The sequence below is a fragment of the Aquila chrysaetos genome, chromosome 3, assembly GCF_900496995.4.
Source record: "Aquila chrysaetos chrysaetos chromosome 3, bAquChr1.4, whole genome shotgun sequence".
Taxonomy (NCBI): Eukaryota; Metazoa; Chordata; class Aves; order Accipitriformes; family Accipitridae; genus Aquila; species Aquila chrysaetos.
The window spans coordinates 42733002-42749837 of record NC_044006.1 but is presented as its reverse complement, the minus strand read 5'-3'; the positions used below and the strand labels follow the sequence as shown (position 1 = coordinate 42749837).

General features: G+C 36.9%; 1 protein-coding gene across 8 annotated transcripts in view; it reads right to left on the bottom strand.

Moving 5' to 3' along the window:
* OSBPL3 (oxysterol binding protein like 3) overlaps positions 1-16836 on the bottom strand; it is a 96356-nt gene that overhangs the window by 27821 nt on the left and 51699 nt on the right. For 5 of the 8 annotated variants that reach the window (XM_030009314.1, XM_030009317.1, XM_030009315.1 and 2 more), the window contains 10 exons: positions 13480-13599; positions 13220-13273; positions 12897-13010; positions 11946-12116; positions 8455-8581; positions 7512-7615; positions 7276-7368; positions 6518-6674; positions 3996-4126; positions 1027-1134 (listed from right to left, as the gene is read on the bottom strand). In XM_030009314.1, coding sequence (XP_029865174.1) covers positions 1027-1134; positions 3996-4126; positions 6518-6674; positions 7276-7368; positions 7512-7615; positions 8455-8581; positions 11946-12116; positions 12897-13010; positions 13220-13273; positions 13480-13599 — 1179 coding nt within the window. The remainder of the gene's footprint in view (positions 1-1026; positions 1135-3995; positions 4127-6517; positions 6675-7275; positions 7369-7511; positions 7616-8454; positions 8582-11945; positions 12117-12896; positions 13011-13219; positions 13274-13479; positions 13600-16836) is intronic. The other 3 variants (XM_030009319.1, XM_030009320.1, XM_030009321.1) reach the window with 3 other exon arrangements.

Below are 16836 nucleotides of genomic sequence, written 5' to 3'. Positions count from 1 at the left end.
AGAAAAGAACTCACTCCTTAAATTAAAAAACAATGCATTAATGCTTGTCTGCATAGTGGTTTAAGTGCTGTTCAAATTCTCATGGGATTAAAAGCAAAAGGCATTAGAATGATCAACTACCAATCAAACGAACAGCTAAATATGACCAAAACACAGCTCTACTGAAACAGAATGAAACCAGAAGTGAACAGATGGAATGACTAAACTGTCTTTAAAAATAAAAGGAAGTAATAAGTTATATAAAACCCCCAGCACTATATCCACTCAAGTTCTAATGAAAGCTTTATACTACAAGTACAACAGAAGTTTCTGTATGAGTTAACATTTAGGAAAATCCATCAGAAATAACACAGTTCTTGCTTCCCTCACTAGCACCATTAACACCTAGATCTTATGACCTATAAACACATCATATTCACATGCATTCTGCAGGAAGCCAAAAAACTATCTGAACATCAGTATGTCTCAAACTTGCTAACTGGATATGTAGAAGACTCCCTCGCTTCACACAAAGAAAACTAAATGGCTGAAAGGGCTCTTGTACGTCTCATTTCTTTGATCCTTTCATGGAAATGTCTGATAGCTGTTCTAAGCCTTACACGAGCCACACTGGTAGCCAGCGTTCTGGGCTAACAATACTTAGACAGGCAACAGAAAGAACTACAGAATTTGAAAGTTAACAAGGGAATAAGGGGGAGAGAAATAGTAGAATGAGGATAACAAGACAGAAGCTCTGTTCATGCTGAATAGAAAGCGGGGCAGGAGGCGAGGGAGAACACCAGGAACCAGTAGCAAAAAGCAATGGAAGTGTGCTCAGGAAAACTGCTCACAAGGAAAGCCTTTGAAATCAAATATTACACAATGCATCATCAGAAATGACTCATAACCATGAAAGCAGACTCATTTTACTAACACAATACACCATAGGGAAGACATGAAGAACAGGACAAGATGCAGCTATGCAGCACTGTCTAGATGTAGGGGCTTGAGGAACAGACATCACTGAAAGAGGAAATCCATACCCACCTTCACCAAATCTGGACTTGATTTTGCATTAGATGCTGAATCAAGGATCATAGATTCGGCATGTATTCTGCGTAACCGGTCTTTAAGATCTGTGTTTTGTGCTATTGCCTGGAATATTTAACAAAAATATTGGGGACATAAAGTTCTCTCAACTAACTTGAACATGGCTTTATTATGTAAAAAGGGGCAAAGAGTATTTAAAAGTGCAGTATAAAACACTACCACCACACGATTTTTTTACTGGTTCAGGAAATCATTTATTATAAATGCTTCAAACCTTGCTCCTTATCTCGCAAATTAAAACTATTTTTGTTCAGTGTGATGGAAAAGACACATAAATGGAGAAAAAAACCCCAAAGATGGCAGGGATATTTCAAGTTACCAGGTTTTGCTAGCTGATTTAGTAAGTTACAAATTAATTTTGTGCATCTTTTTTCAAGCTCCCTTCCTTCACCCCTATCCAACCTAGCCTCTCTCAACATTAATTCTTACTCTTGCCACATCCAAAACCATTTGATTTTCCCATCAGCCTGCTATACTGACAGTTCCCTTTGCCTTCCGCTGACAGAGAAATAAGACTTAAATTCAGACAGGTACAGGTACAATTTGTGTCCTATTGGCTTGTAATGGCAATGATCAGAATAAAAAGTCTCTACTGCAAACTCATGTTTGTTACATGTTATTTACTCATGCCGGGTGCATCTGGTGGACAGATGTCTGTTCAATTAGACTCCTATGAAGAGGATGCAACCCTGCCTGCAATGAAACTATCTCTGAATAAGAAGATTGGGTTACTAATTTTGGAACAATACTGAAGACTTACTGCTCATTTTAGTTATCTGAATCAATACTAGGATGTGGAGAACCCTGCTGTTTACACATTCACTTTGTCCCACAAATGCTTCTGATTTCGACAGTAATTTTTGCTGGAAATAGTCTTGAGGGCAGGAAAGGTAGTAAGCTCGAAGTGATAATGGAGGGGAGAAAGTAATTTCTGGCTTTACGTATGTGTGGTCTGAATTCGCCATACAGGCAGCATATATCACTTCTGCGCCAAGTGTTCAAGTATGTGTTATACCCACAACATCAAGTGCAAAAAAAGAATTTACACAGCTTTCCTGTAATAGCATCTTCCAACTTTCATTGTTTGATACAAAGTGTTTTCTTCCTTCTATTGTCTTTTCCTTCCCCCAAAATAAAAATATTGTACTTTTCCCCATTCTGTATTTGCTTTTCTTAGACTATGTGTAGGTCAAGAATACTATCTTAATGAGGAAGAAGCAGAGATGCTAATTTCATGGTGTTTTATCCACTTTAAATCTGTTCACTTTTCTTCCCCTGCCAGGCTGATGAGAGCAAAACAGACTTGTTTGATAGCTTTCATCCTGTGAGTCTGATTTTTTGTTCCTCATGTACAGAAAACAAACTGAAATGAACAGCAACAAACACTAAGTCAAAGTCATCAACACAGGACTGTCTTGCAAGGAAGTATTAGAAATATGTCACGTTTATCATATCTGTGCTTCCATACATCTTCAAAGGAAGCTTATTACTTTCTCCTACAGGATTTCTGCTGTACAGGGTGAGAAAATTTCTGTTAGCATCATGGCTTTACATATCTGCAGACTAAGAATAGCTCTCAGAGGTGTTAACCTCTGCTGAAGCAGCCAAGGTTCACAGGTGACTTCTGGATGGGCTACAAAAGGCTTAATAAGTATCAGACAAGACCTAAAAGCATGACTTTTTAAAGACAGAGGACGAAGATGGACAACGGAATTTCATTGCCTAGAAAAAAAATTTCATGCTAAGCTGAGTGTTCACTGAGTTCAGAAATCTTAAAGTGTTTGGGGGGTTTTGGGGGTTTTTGTTTTTGTTTTTTTTGTTTGTTTGTTTGTTTTTTAATATAAAATGGTAGGCAAATAACACTGGAAAAAGAAAAGTCACCTATTCAAATATCAAAAGTGGAACATCTGAAAGCCAAAAATAAAGAAGTGCAAGTGAGTGAGTATAGTTATGCAACAGGTTTCAGCTTTCTCTAAATACTATGAAGACATCACAACCTCTAAACGTCTAGGCAAAGAGGCACGTTATACACTTGAACTATAACCATACACAGCTTTTGTAAAGCAAAGGGGATTTTCATACTGAAATAATTCTAAGATGATCTATATCACATTTATCAATGCCAGAGAGCCTCCTCTGCCTCTGATTATGAATTTGCAACAAACACTGAAATTTTAAGACCATGGTAGCGGTGGCCCTCATTACTTTGAAATCAGATCACTGTTTGGTTGACATGTTCAAACATGACCAACCTGAAAGTTCTGGTCTCAATCAATTACAAAAACCACACCAACCAAAACCCCTCACCTTTTTAAAGAGCACAATCTTTTGTCATTTAGAACTCTGCCCTAACAGCTCCATTGCTGCTTTTAGACAACTAACAGATAATTAAGGTTGGAAGTCAATATAACAAGTTGTACTTGAATTTGCTTTGCAGTGTCTTGGTGCAGCATGGTGAAGCTCTAGTGCATTAGAAGGGACAGCTGAGTGCTTTCAGCCACTCTCACCTTTATTTTATGTCAAGTCATACAGTGAATACTTGAGTGCTGTTTAGGAAAGGAAAAGGAAAAGGAAACCCACAACCCACCAGAACTGAGTGATTAAGCAGTGTATGTTTTGAGAGAAAGTAGACTCATTGTCACAGAGCAGCCCTCTGATTCTTAACATCAAATGGTACAGATTATACTATATACCTAAATCAATTTATCAAACTTCAGTGATTTCACAATACCTTTAACATTTAGGAAAGGGTCTTTGAAAAACACCATATATAATAACTTACTATGATTCAATACTGCAAATTCTAGCACAGAACAGACACTAAAGAAACAGAAATTAACTACTATAAAATTTAAAAGTAGTATCTGATGACAATGAAGCTTGCTGAACTTCAGCATGTCACTTACGGATGTTAAGGCATTCTTCAAGCCAACTATTTGTGCAGATGGAGATGAGGATGCATCGTGTTCCAGCATCTGCTTCAGCTTTTCTCTCTCTGTAGATATGGTGCTGAAAGCTGACCTCAAGGTGAAGTAAACTAGAACCGTTTCATAAAAAGTGACAGTTAAAAACAGCTATCAATTGTATACATACCAATTATGTAAAACTTCAACGAAACATCATTTATGGTGACAGAAACAAGAATTTAGGTCGAGAGATCCAGGGTGGGTTACTAAAAACAAGTAATATTAATCAAGGTTATAGGGTAGATTTTTTAGTAGGATAAATGTTTATGGTGAATGCTACCATGTTGACTATATTAGCCACAGTCAAAATTACTGTGATTATTTGTGACAGATGGCAACAAAGCTAACTAACCACATCTGCTCTTCACTTGCTTTTGTTCCCCAATTAGCTTGAATCTTCAGATGGTCATGACTCTATTCCACATTCCTTTAAGAATTCCAGTGGGGGAGAAGAGAGGGAAGAAAAAAAAGATTAAATAGAAAAAAAATAATCAAAAAAGCAGCTATAACACATACTGTGTCACAGCTATAGAGTTAGTAGTTTCCCCACAAGCAAGTCAACTGTGGTGTTGAGTTTTGTTATCTCTTTTTGGGATAAAGAAATTTCAGCTTGTTAGATGATTTAGTGACTCAAAGGGTCAGATCCTGGATGTTGTGCATGTTATGCTGCTACTTCTACTCCTTCCTGAGCCAGCATCCCCAGCCTGAAACATTTAAATCAGACAACAGATCATGCAATTTTAAAATCACTATATTTTTAAAGGGAAAATGCACTCTCCTTATTTTTTTACTTTTAAGACATTTAATCTTTTGTTTAACCACAAGGAATAAAAATTTGAGTAATATTTTTTTTATGTAGGATTTCAACATTCATCTAACTGGAGAATTAAGAGGATTTCTGAGGGTCTACTCAAGCCTTGCAATACAGCCATGAGAACTGCCAATGCAAAAATGTATCCATTTACAGGGAAATAGAGATATAAAATCTGAACATGGATGCATGGAAAGGGCAAAGAACAAGAAATCTGATACCTCTCTCTTCTAATCATCCACTCTGAGTTAACCTGAATCATCATCACTTCATTGAGTATTTGACATAACCTAATTTACTCTTCTAAGAAAATATTCTTCTTAAGGTATATTTTAACACTGCAATTACCAAAGCTAATTCTCATACTTTAACCTTTTTTAAGAAATCTTTAACAGTATCACAGAGGGTGGGGAGGAAGATGTATCCACTATGATCTATTTTGTTAGCCTTTCATAAGTGGATGACACAACCAGAATTTTCAGTGACCTTAAATGTCATTTAGTAAGTTGTATGCTAACTGAAATTTTCAAGAATTATTACATACTAAAGTACTAATGTTACATTTTATTTAATTTGTATCAAAAACTAAAGCAAAAGTTTTCTTCACTACCCTTTTTTGGAAGGGGTGTGGTACAAAGTAACTTTGGAAAAAAATTCTTTGTACTCTTAATAAAATAATACTGTATTAAATAGTACCAAATCATTTGTCCGCTCAAATGCATGGGTCAATCTAATCAAAATTTCTGACATGGACATTTCAGGTAAGATGATCTTGAGTAGGTAATTTCTTTGGTCTGCTTAATAGCAACTTTTCCAACTGCGTCCCACCCCCACTTCTTTTCACTTTTTGGAATACATACATCAGTTTTTAATATAATTGACTTTATAAAGTTTACTACTTAGATACATTCCTTACGTAATGGAATCAAGATATATCAGCACCAGAGGGGAAAAACAAGCAAAGAATGCTTATTGATAACATCAACCATTATCTTGTGCAAAATGGGACAAAGCCAATACTTCCGAAAGTCTTTTGGATATAAATGCTTAAGTGCCTTCCTCACCAAGATCACTTAAACAATAAAAATGTTTCTGGTGCAAGGGTGATAGAGCGAAGCACTGCTAATGAAAAATGATTTTGAGAGAAGAAACATTTCCAGCCAAGCTGCCCCTCTGGCTGGTTTACATGATTTTACTCTTCTGTTTTCACTAAAAATAGGTTACTACCATAGCAACCCTTGCATCACCAACAAATGTTGACCCTGAAATACAGTGAAGCACACACAATATACAAACATACATGTGCTCATATACACACATATGCATGCAAACACAAAAAAGTATAATCTGCTGTTGTGTTTATAGCAACTGATTTTAGGATTTTTACCTTTTGGCAAAAAAATACAATCCGGGTTTTTAGCACATAAAACAAAGGTCTGTCCTTTATTAAATAAAAAATTAAAAAATGTGATGATTAAGCCACTTTTTTCAACTGACTCAAGATCTCAACATTTCCAATTCCTTAAGGGAATTAAAGGAAGGAAGGGCATTTTCTGCTTTTTCTAAACAGTAAACAGGAAGCATTCTCAGAAGTTACATAATTATTTAAATTGTGATGATAAAAAACCATGTACAAAATAATTTCATTTACCTTTATGTGCAATGTGAAATAAATCCTCTTGCATTTTAGTAAATTCTGATGATGTTTCAGAGCCATCGGAGTAATTTTTCTCCTCTACAAAATCTATTGTAGATAAGTTTGGATTGGAAGCATGCAGTCTCATAGGGGCAGAAAATACCGAAGGCACCTGTAAGGAGAATAGCCATTTGTGACATTTTTACAAACTGTAAAGAAAATTTTGTTTTATTGTACCCACCTGGGTTACATTGGAGACACCAAAAATGGAAAAACTACTGTCAATTGCCTTGGAATGGATGACACCTGGCAAATGAAACCATAGATACAACTTTGCCCAAGATACCATAATTGGAGATTTGGCAAAACTGCAAGAAACAAGCCCACTGAGAGCTGTAGCATATGCTATACTATTTCTCCCCATTTATAAGTATCTAATCACATGGCCTCTGGATGCAAATGTGTACTAAACTATCTGGAGAATTTGCAAAAATCTGTACTGATAAAAAAACCCAACACCACAACCCCCCAAACTGGAGGCAGATTGAAAACATGGGCAAAAAACATGACCAGTCTCCTGAAGGTAACAGCATAGATCCTATTGCAGATATCAGTGACAACATATTTGTGTTTTGTCTGATATATCACCACTTAAAACAAGCTAGCATAGAACACTATTTAGAAAGGATTCGTATTTCCTAAACTGGTCACACCAAGAAGTGATCAACAACTAAGATTTGTAGAAAGATGGGCACTGAAAGGACAGAAGTTACCTGTAACATTCCTTTAGCCTCTTTCCCAACAACTCTGGATCGCCACCTCCTGTGTGCTCTCTTTTCCTTCTTTGGGCTTTCAAAAGGTCCAACCTTTTAACAACACACAGGACAAAAATAATACAGTTTGCCATAAAACTAGCAGAGCCAAGAATACCTTGATCCTTTAGGATTTGGGGTTGTTTTTTGGAATTGCAAGGGAAAACTTTTTTGGTTTTGCTTTTTAAACAACAAACCTGCATAGCATTTATAGCAGGCGCTGAATATGTCCTGTGAAGAACATCCATGCTCTGTAACAGCTGGTTCATTTCCAGTAAATATGCATGACAGTTGGAGAGGTCTGTTTTGAACAAGAGAATATTTTCAGTTGCCCTAAAGTAACAGACACACTGAAAGTTTTTTTCTTTGGAGGTTAGTCTTATTTTGATTGTAGCTAGCTTAAATTATTCATTGACTAAAAGCACATTATTAGACAACTGCATAAAGAGCTTGTATCCTTCTACCTCCAAGTTTAAATTCAAAATATTGAAATGCATCTATATGGTGTGTATAATGACCATGATATTTTATCCTAGTTGACTGCAGAAAAATGAGAATAATGTGATAATTACTGCAGTTTGGGACTAGTCAGAGCTCCTCATGGTGAGGGTAGCAACGCCATAGGCACCAACAGTGAATTGTACATTCAGAGCTAGAGATGAGTCTCCTCTATATTAGAGCTGAAGCTCATTGGTAGTAGAACTTCACCAAATAAGTATCACACAGACACTACCAACATGAGAAAGATCTTCATGCTCTTAGGAAAGCATGAAAGCAGAAGGTGACTTTGAAGTATAAAGATTTAGTGCTTTTTAAATGACTAGATTTTGGATGCTTCCCTTTTTTGAATACCCAGCTTAAGAAAGTTCAAATCTTACTACTGAAGGTGATGTCCATATATAGAATAAAATGTACTGAAATATATAGCTTCTTTGAAGAAGTGCCCACAATTGATACCCCCACATCCAAAATCACTAGTCCTTTTGAAAACAAATAGCCAGTAAATCATCAAGCACTCCTTTCCTCCCTCCAGTTTCAGAGAAAACTCTAACTGTAATGACTACTTACGGTGTAGTACTCTTGTCAAGAAAAACTAGGGGAAACATTAGGCTACTCTCAACTTCCTTCGAATATCATTACCTCTTGAGCATTTTTCCATGTCTTCAAAAGACTGCAGCCAAGATGAAATCCTGGACTCATTACTCGAAAAGGAAAATGACAAGTTACCTCCAGCTGACAACGAATTCTGTTTGGTCAAGCTGCCTGCCTGTTCCAAAGAATAATAAGTGAATTATTAACAAACAATATTTTAATGTTGTATGCAAAAATTTTGACAACCAACAGTTGAGGTCCACTATCAGGGACAAGGACTGAAGGCATCAATAATATGGAGGAAAAAAAGTGTATGAACTAGACTAGGTGTACAGTCATTGAGCATAATGTCAGGATATCCAACATAACTACTGTCTACAAGCAGTAGAAATACTAGAAGAACCATAAAAATTTGCTGAAAACTAAATTTTGAGGAAGGGCAAAGTTCTGCATAAAGTAAGTCAACTTAATACAATTAAAGCACCATATCTGAACAGGACCAAAGTTGGACATTCTGTTTCTTCTCCATGTTCCCCAAAGAAGCCCCAAAAGTAACTTAAATGTAACATGCACATACTTGTTAAAGCTATTTTTCAGTGAAGAAAGCAAGATCTACTAGATGTTATTTAAAAATTTTACTCAAGGTTGTATGACTTTAGCATGGATTTGGCTTGACAGGCCTTAATATATGCGTGATCATACCTCATCTGCGTAAATACTACCCTTTTACAACATCCCAGTAACCATTTTTAAACTTATCTTATTTTCAGCAGTGCCCGCTATCAGATGCTTCAGGACATGCTGGAAATTCTGTGTAAGAGCTAATTGAGCAGTACAATTAAGTAATTTCCAATGGGAAGAAATTTCTACCCGATACTACTACCAGTTGATTGTGACCTATAATGCTATTTTCTTCTCTAACATAACTACAAATAATAGCCATTCAAATGCCTAATTATTTTTAGACCTTACTAAACCTTTCATCTTTAATAATATCTATGTCAGGAAGTTGCACAAATTACATGCTTTGTCAACATCGCTTAAAATCAGTTTTAAAATGTTTCATCTTAAGTGCCATTACATGACCACTTTGCTGGTTATAAGAAAAGCTGACCAAATTGTTCAGCTCTTCTCTGAAGCGTACACTTCACAAACTTTGTTACCTCCTGCTCACCTTATATCAAAACTCAGGTAGTACTAGTTTTAAATCTATTCATAGGAAACATCATCTACATCTCAGTCAGTTGCAGTTATCTTAGCTGATTTTTTTAAATTTACAATATAAGCTCCAACTTGAGTTGCAGAATAAAATAAAATGCACTATCCATGTGATGTCATTCAGTACCGTGTCAATTTGTATAGTCAGCATGCAATAGTAGTAAGCATCAATAAGCACACTTATTTTTAAATTCATCTGTGTAGTTTAGCTGTTTTATTCCTACATAAAGCTGTATGAGCTTTAATCATCTATACACATATACCCAAATAATAATCTCAGCACCTTTAAAAGCACAAGTACACTGAATTTAAAGATGAACAATTGTATTGGCATTTTATGAACAAATCCCACATTTATCTCTTCAGAAATCTATCTCATATAACCAACTTTTCCAGAACTCATATACATGAGGGGCATGAGCAGGAGGGAAGAAGGAAGTAGGCATTGCCAAGAAACAGGCAAGGGAGAGTTTGTGTAGCTTCATTTAGCATAGTTTTGCTTTTGATCAGCATGGCTAAGCTTTAGAATCCAAGCATTCCATGTAAACATATGTAGATACATACCCCTACCTTCCAAGAACAACAAAAAAACAGCTGTGAAAACTGATCAGGTGTTTCTAAAAGCATATAAAATGCAATGCAAAAGTTCACTCGATATAGTTTTCTCAAAATAACCTAACTGCTGGATTGATATCAACTAACATCAAGCTAAGGCTGGTATAAATTGGCAAACTTCCATTTAGCTTCAGCAGTGCTAAGGTGATTAACTACAGCTTAAGAACTATCCCCTGCTATTTTTCACATGAAAATAAGTAGGGCTTCTTTGCAGTGCAAATCTGGATTAATAAATTAGAAGTGAATTACAGTCTTTCATGCCAAAGAAGAAATGCTTAGTTTCCTGACAGTAAGCATAGATTTTACATATGCTGGTCACATGGATATTTTTGAGAGAGAGAGCGCGCACAGGCATAGATTTATCATGGGCTTTGCAATGTTGCAATGTTCCACTTTTACCCTTGATATTCTTCTCCCGTTCTATCCCTGCTGTCTTTTGGGAGGAAAGAACTAAACAGCCACAGGAGGTTTGCCATTTCCTTGCAGACACAGCCTCAGAAGAGCAGGCTGTCAGTGCCACAGAGGTGCTGGCACCATGGAAAATATGCAGACAGCAATTTGCAGAACAGCCCTGTTACTTCAGGGTGAGTTACTGTTTTTTCAGCTGACCGCTCCACAGATCCCCTCCCTCTCAACCACTAGCAAAAAGCTGTTCAGGCACATGTCTGTGTTTGGTAAAACTCATAGTCAGTTACAGAATAGTCGTACCAAAGTGATGAACTGCAGGTGTTGGGGAACAAGCCCACTCAGCCACTATACACCAATATAGCCAGGCAAAAGAAAACCTTAGATAGGTGGATAACAAAGAGGTGACTGCTGCTTAGGAGACACTCTGGTATTGACAGAAAGGGAGCGCCATTTCAGTTATAGCAAGTAACACAATATTGCTAAAAAAGACATTATTCTCAAAAGAGATCACTGGTTCTAAACCGTAGCAGAAGAGCTTCTTTGGTTGAGCGTCAGCCAGTCAATGTGCAGACTGCTGAAGGCACAAACACAATCATTCTTCCATAAGACTGCATCAAAGAGGTCAGTTATGGTGTTAGACTGAGCATTTGTCAGGTCATTTGTGAAACTAACAGTCACAGACATTACCTAATGAGAAGCATGCTGCTGACTGGACCCATCCAGACCCCATACCCACCTACAACATGGTCCTTGGATTGGTTTGAATAATGCTTTTACCTCAGTTAAAAATATAAATAGTAGCCACAGGTGATGGCTCTTGGATAATTCCTATATACTCCTCAGGCAGCACAGTCAGATTCATTATTGTAAAAGGTGAGAGATTTTATTAGCTAAAGGATAAATAAAAGCGTTAAAGGGGGGAAAAAAAAAAATAAAAAAAAAAATCTAGCTGAGTGCTCTTCTGTGACCCAGACTTGTATTCACCAGCACATATCAGACAAATACTGATATATGTCTCAAAAATTATGAGGATTCTAACCCAATATGCAGTTTTAAAAGTCATCATGAAAATATAATTTACTGCATTAAACCAATGAGACAATATTATAAAATTTAATATCATCATAGAGAAAACTGCTTGGGAGTAGATCAATAAATAACATAATTTTCCTCTTGACATTTTAGAACATAATTTAAACCCCACCACAAACTTCCATTACGCTCTTTACTTAATAAACACAAGTCAGACTAATTTAATCCCTGATGAAAGCTCATTATTTATAAATCATAACCATTACCTTTCTACCCAGAGTAGAATCACAGAAACCAGGGACAGAGTCCGCAGTAGTAGACACAGGGAAGAAAAGATTATTGACATCATGAGGAAACATGGAGATTTCATTCTGACGGTACATTCTGTGATGACGAAGGTTTGCTACCCATTCATCAAACAGCTCCTGAGATTTCACCTACACAAAATTTCAGTTTTTATAACAGTCACATTCAAAATCACTAACAAAGAAACAAAGATATTTTTTGCTCATTAAACAGCTAGCCTGGCTGACCTTTATTAGCAAAATATCAGGAACGTTCTTCTAATCATGCTCCTACTAAAATGCATACTGTATGAGCTTAAGCATGACAGAAAAACAATCACAGGATAGTCAAGAAAAAGAGAAACTTCAATTAGTATAGTTATGACTTCCAATGCAGAACACAATACTTGGCAACTTCTAGATGGAAAAAACCCCCAATATAAAGAAAAAAAACCAAAACCATTTAATTTGTCATTTCTTAATTGCCATTTTTAAGGTTTCATCAAGGTTTAGTTAAACACAAATAGAAATTTGATTCTGGTGAGTTATTTCAAAACAATTTATTCCACAAGGATAGATAAACCTACACATTTGACTGTGGAAAATACTTCCTATAGATAAGACAAAGAGCGAGATACAATTACCGAAAATAAAAGCACTTGTGCAACAAGTGCATACCCTTTGCTGAAAAAAGTGCTGGGTGAAAAGAGTGCTGCTAAATATGAGGCATCTTTGAAGTTTCTATTCAGAACAGGGTTACTGACTCTGGAACAGTACAATGAGGCCTCTCAAGTTATAAATGTAAACTAGTCTGCTGAGACTATAAAGTAAGTTATTAGTGCAACTAACAGACCTCCTACTATTAAAAAAGTCTCCACGATACAGAGCTAATGTTATTTTGGGAGTAAGGTTATAACAATCTTGAAGACCTACCTTCAGATGGTATATCTGCTCTTCTGTATCCAAATCTATACATTTTGTTGATTTCTTTACAGACATGACAGAAAGTCCAACATCAATACAGCCATGAAGCTTCCCTCTCTCTATCTGCAAAAAAGTAAAAAGAATACAGTCACTCCAGAATAAAGCAAAAGGATAGATATTACCTCCTGAAACCACCATTTTCCTCCCTTCACACTACTGTTTAGAACTGCTGAAACTCTCTCTCCCTTTGCCAACAATATGGAATTATTTTTATTTTGGATGAAATAGTGTTGCCACTTTATAATGGCCTTAAAGGGTGTCGGATCACTTACATCAGCTCGGCATTTAGAATACTTCAAAATCCCTCTGTCCAAAAAGAAGTATCTCTGTAACCAGAAATGCGGAGAATTAAAAACAAACAAACCAACCACCCCCAAAACCGCAAACAAAACCCCACCACAATCCCGCCCCCCCCCCCCCCCCATTTGTTTGGAGAACACTTTCTCTGCTCTTAAGTAACATTTTTGCCACAAAACCACACCAAGTCCCACTTGCATGGCATCAGGCTTTCAGATACACATTCATTTCCTACCTTGTGCCAGCCCTTCAAAGGCCATTTCCTCTTTTTCAGTAAGCAGCCCTCCTGTTTCTGTGGCTCCTGGGTACAATTCATTGCTCCCCGGAGTCCTTCTACAATTTCCCAGCTGTCCTGCTTAAACAGAAAATCCAAAAGTACATCTTATTTCTTCCAAAGAACAGAATTGTTAAGAAAGATTCAAGAGGAAGACCACCATAAGTAAAAAAAACCCAAATGGTGTTGAAATCTAGGCTTAGATCTGTCTTTACACTTTGTTATGCATCTTCCAAGAGACAAGATTCTTTTTTATTTTGATAGAAACATACAAACTAAACAAAACACTTTTTATGACACCATCCTTCATTGAATATATGTGCTTACCAGAATTTTATGTGTATATTTTTCTGTACATACACACACAGTGCATAGCCACAGCCTAGTCACAGTTTAGAATAAAAAAAACCTTCTGCCATCACAGGCAGAAATAGCCTATGCTAAAAGGATATGTTTCGTAGGTTACGAAGCAGAAATAACAGACACTGAAAATGAAGACCTTTTCTGTAAAAGTCTTTGCCCATATTCAGTAACTCAAGGTTTTGTGTTTAGGGAGCTGCAATTTACACCAAACTAAAAATAATAAGATAAAATAAAAACAAACGAAAAAGCCAGGGAAGTAACTCAAGTACTATGAGGAACATGACATAAAGGGAGAGTACAAGAAAAATAAAATCCACCCTTCATCAAATATACCTCTAATTAAAAGAGGATCTCTCTTTTTTGCCATCAGGAACTCTCAAATGAAAGACCCTGCAGCAACATATAACAGAACAAATCTCATAGTATTTTTACAGTTCTTATTTATGGACGGCTGCTAACGAATGACAATATAACATGAGTTTCAAGATTTCTGATAAGATCTCGTGAATTATTTATTGCCAGCTACCATAGGATTTGACAGATCTAGAATTATGAACAACTGACAGGAAACGGCATGTGCTAGTGCCATCCCCATGTAGTTGAAAAAGACAAAGAATACTTTAACACATAGAATTTAATGACAAAAAAGGACTAGTATGAAACACTTTGGGGAAAACAGAACTATACCAGGTAGGTAAGTACTCGTGGTCCTCCCTGCAAGATACAAAGGGAAGTATTCCCAAGAAGATCTCGATTGACTCAAAAAAAACTTTAAAAGAAAAATGAAACAAAAATTAGTAAGAGTGCTAGTTGTGCTCATTTATCCATTCCAGAATCCTTAAAATTCACCCCTAGAAACCCAGAAAAAAAATTACATCAGGTAATATGCTTATTACTTGAGTAACAAGGTAAACCATCTCCAAAAAGACATTCACTAAACAGCTTAAGGAATGTGATCTCTTATTCTACCACGTTACTGGCGGCACTCCACTATTTCATTGTTATTTTCCTTGCACTGCACTTTATGGAACAAACTGGAAAGCTGCTCTGCTTCCCCGGATTGAGTTCACTCTGCCAGCACTCACCACACAACAGGCTGCAAGCAGTTGAAATGTGGGGCCGAGCAGCTCCCGTCATTCAACATCCTACAGACCACCCAATGATATTCTACTACCTGAAGGTAAGTCAAAACTGCAGTTGTCCTAACTGAAATTGTTATCACAGCACACATTTTGTGCCCCTACAGGTTTGGGTTCTATCCTTGTCAGTTTTGTAACAAATAGCTTCTTTTACTCCCTCCAGTTTGAGAGATATTTTGACAGCTACTTAGATACCATTATTTCTAACCAAGGATCATGAAATCATATTTTTCCTATTGAAAACCAGAAGTTACACTCCATAATGCTTATTTTTTAGTTTTACTACTTTGGGACTCAAAATTCTCAATAATTGTGAACCCTTTCCTGCTTTGGGGTAAATGACTACGACATCAGATCAGTGAACAGAGAAGTTACTCATGGATATCATGAGTTAGTGGGCTGAAGGCCTCCTGGGCTGTTTCCAGCACATCAGCCTAACACCAGCCACAGCAGTGCACGCTCTGTTGCTAGACACCAACAGCACTGGTCTTTCACAGGGTTAAGCTGACAGAGAACGAAGCAGAGAGCCAGCCTGTGCCCATGCAAGGACAGTTAGCTAGAGCTTGCTAGCTGCAGTTTGACAGCTATTCAAGTACAAAGGCAGGTCTAAGCCTCCACAGTTAAGGACTTCCTGCCCCCATCACCCCTTTTTGTTTTTTGACAGAACATTCCAGTCTACAACCTTGAAAGCCAAAGAGCAATGATGTTCCACCACCTCTTTTGCCATAAATGTAAATATTAGGCCACTAAGTGTTTTCTGTAGTGGTCTTAGATTCCTTTTTCCTGTAAAAGATTATTTATTAGCCCTTATATAATCACAAGGATTGGGACTGTTATGATGACAGAGAGCAGCCTCTTTAAATATCATCACATATAGTGTAATGCTACAATTTACATTAAGTAACAGCTGAACTTACTGCTGCTTAAACATCCACCTGTGGATAAAATCTCATCTCCTCAGAAAATATGATCTGCTAAATGAGCCAATATAAACAACAATCTTGACATTAGCCGATTTCAAACTGGGTACTTGGAAAAAAGTAAACATTTTAAAGAGTGAGAAACCTGATGGAACTATTGAAAGATAATTCTAATTAAGAACTAACAGGAGCATCTGCAGGATTAAGAAAAATGTTGTGTTTATGTCTTTGTTTCTTTCTTCTTGAAATTAGCCAAAGAGCTTAAAAGCTGTTTTGCCTGATTACCAAGCAAGCTATTTCCCTTGCCTTCGCTGAAATATATTAAACTGCAGTACCCAAACACATAACTTTTCCACTGAGAATTAATCTGATAGCAGTCAAGACTAGTGGAACAGTAGATCCTTTTCAATATTCTAGTATTATACCTAATGAAACAGTTTTCTTGAACTTTGGATCAAGTTCTCACAGGCTGGTTAAGCTTAAACACAATATATGGTTGACAAAGTGGTCTGCTTGCAGGAGACAAGCAGAAATTTGAGCACAACCAAGAAAAACACAAGAATCCAGATTCATCTTTCTATAAGGATAAGCTTAGAAAGAAAAGGACTCCTGAAGTGAGACAGACCCACACTACATTGGGCATATGAGGTGAAGAGAAAGGAAGTAGCTGAGAAATAGCTCAGCCAGTTACACCCACCTGGAATATACACAGCATCAATAGTTTTGGTTAAATTTTGGAAAAAAGAGCACACCCTGGCCTGCATTACAACTCCAGTTTTGTCTGGGCCTCTCCTGCAGTCCACACGCAAGGTGTCTCCCACGTTCCTGCAGGAGAGCCACATTTCTCACTGTTCTACAGGTCAGTGAGGCAGCCAGGAATGTGCTTTCACAATTAA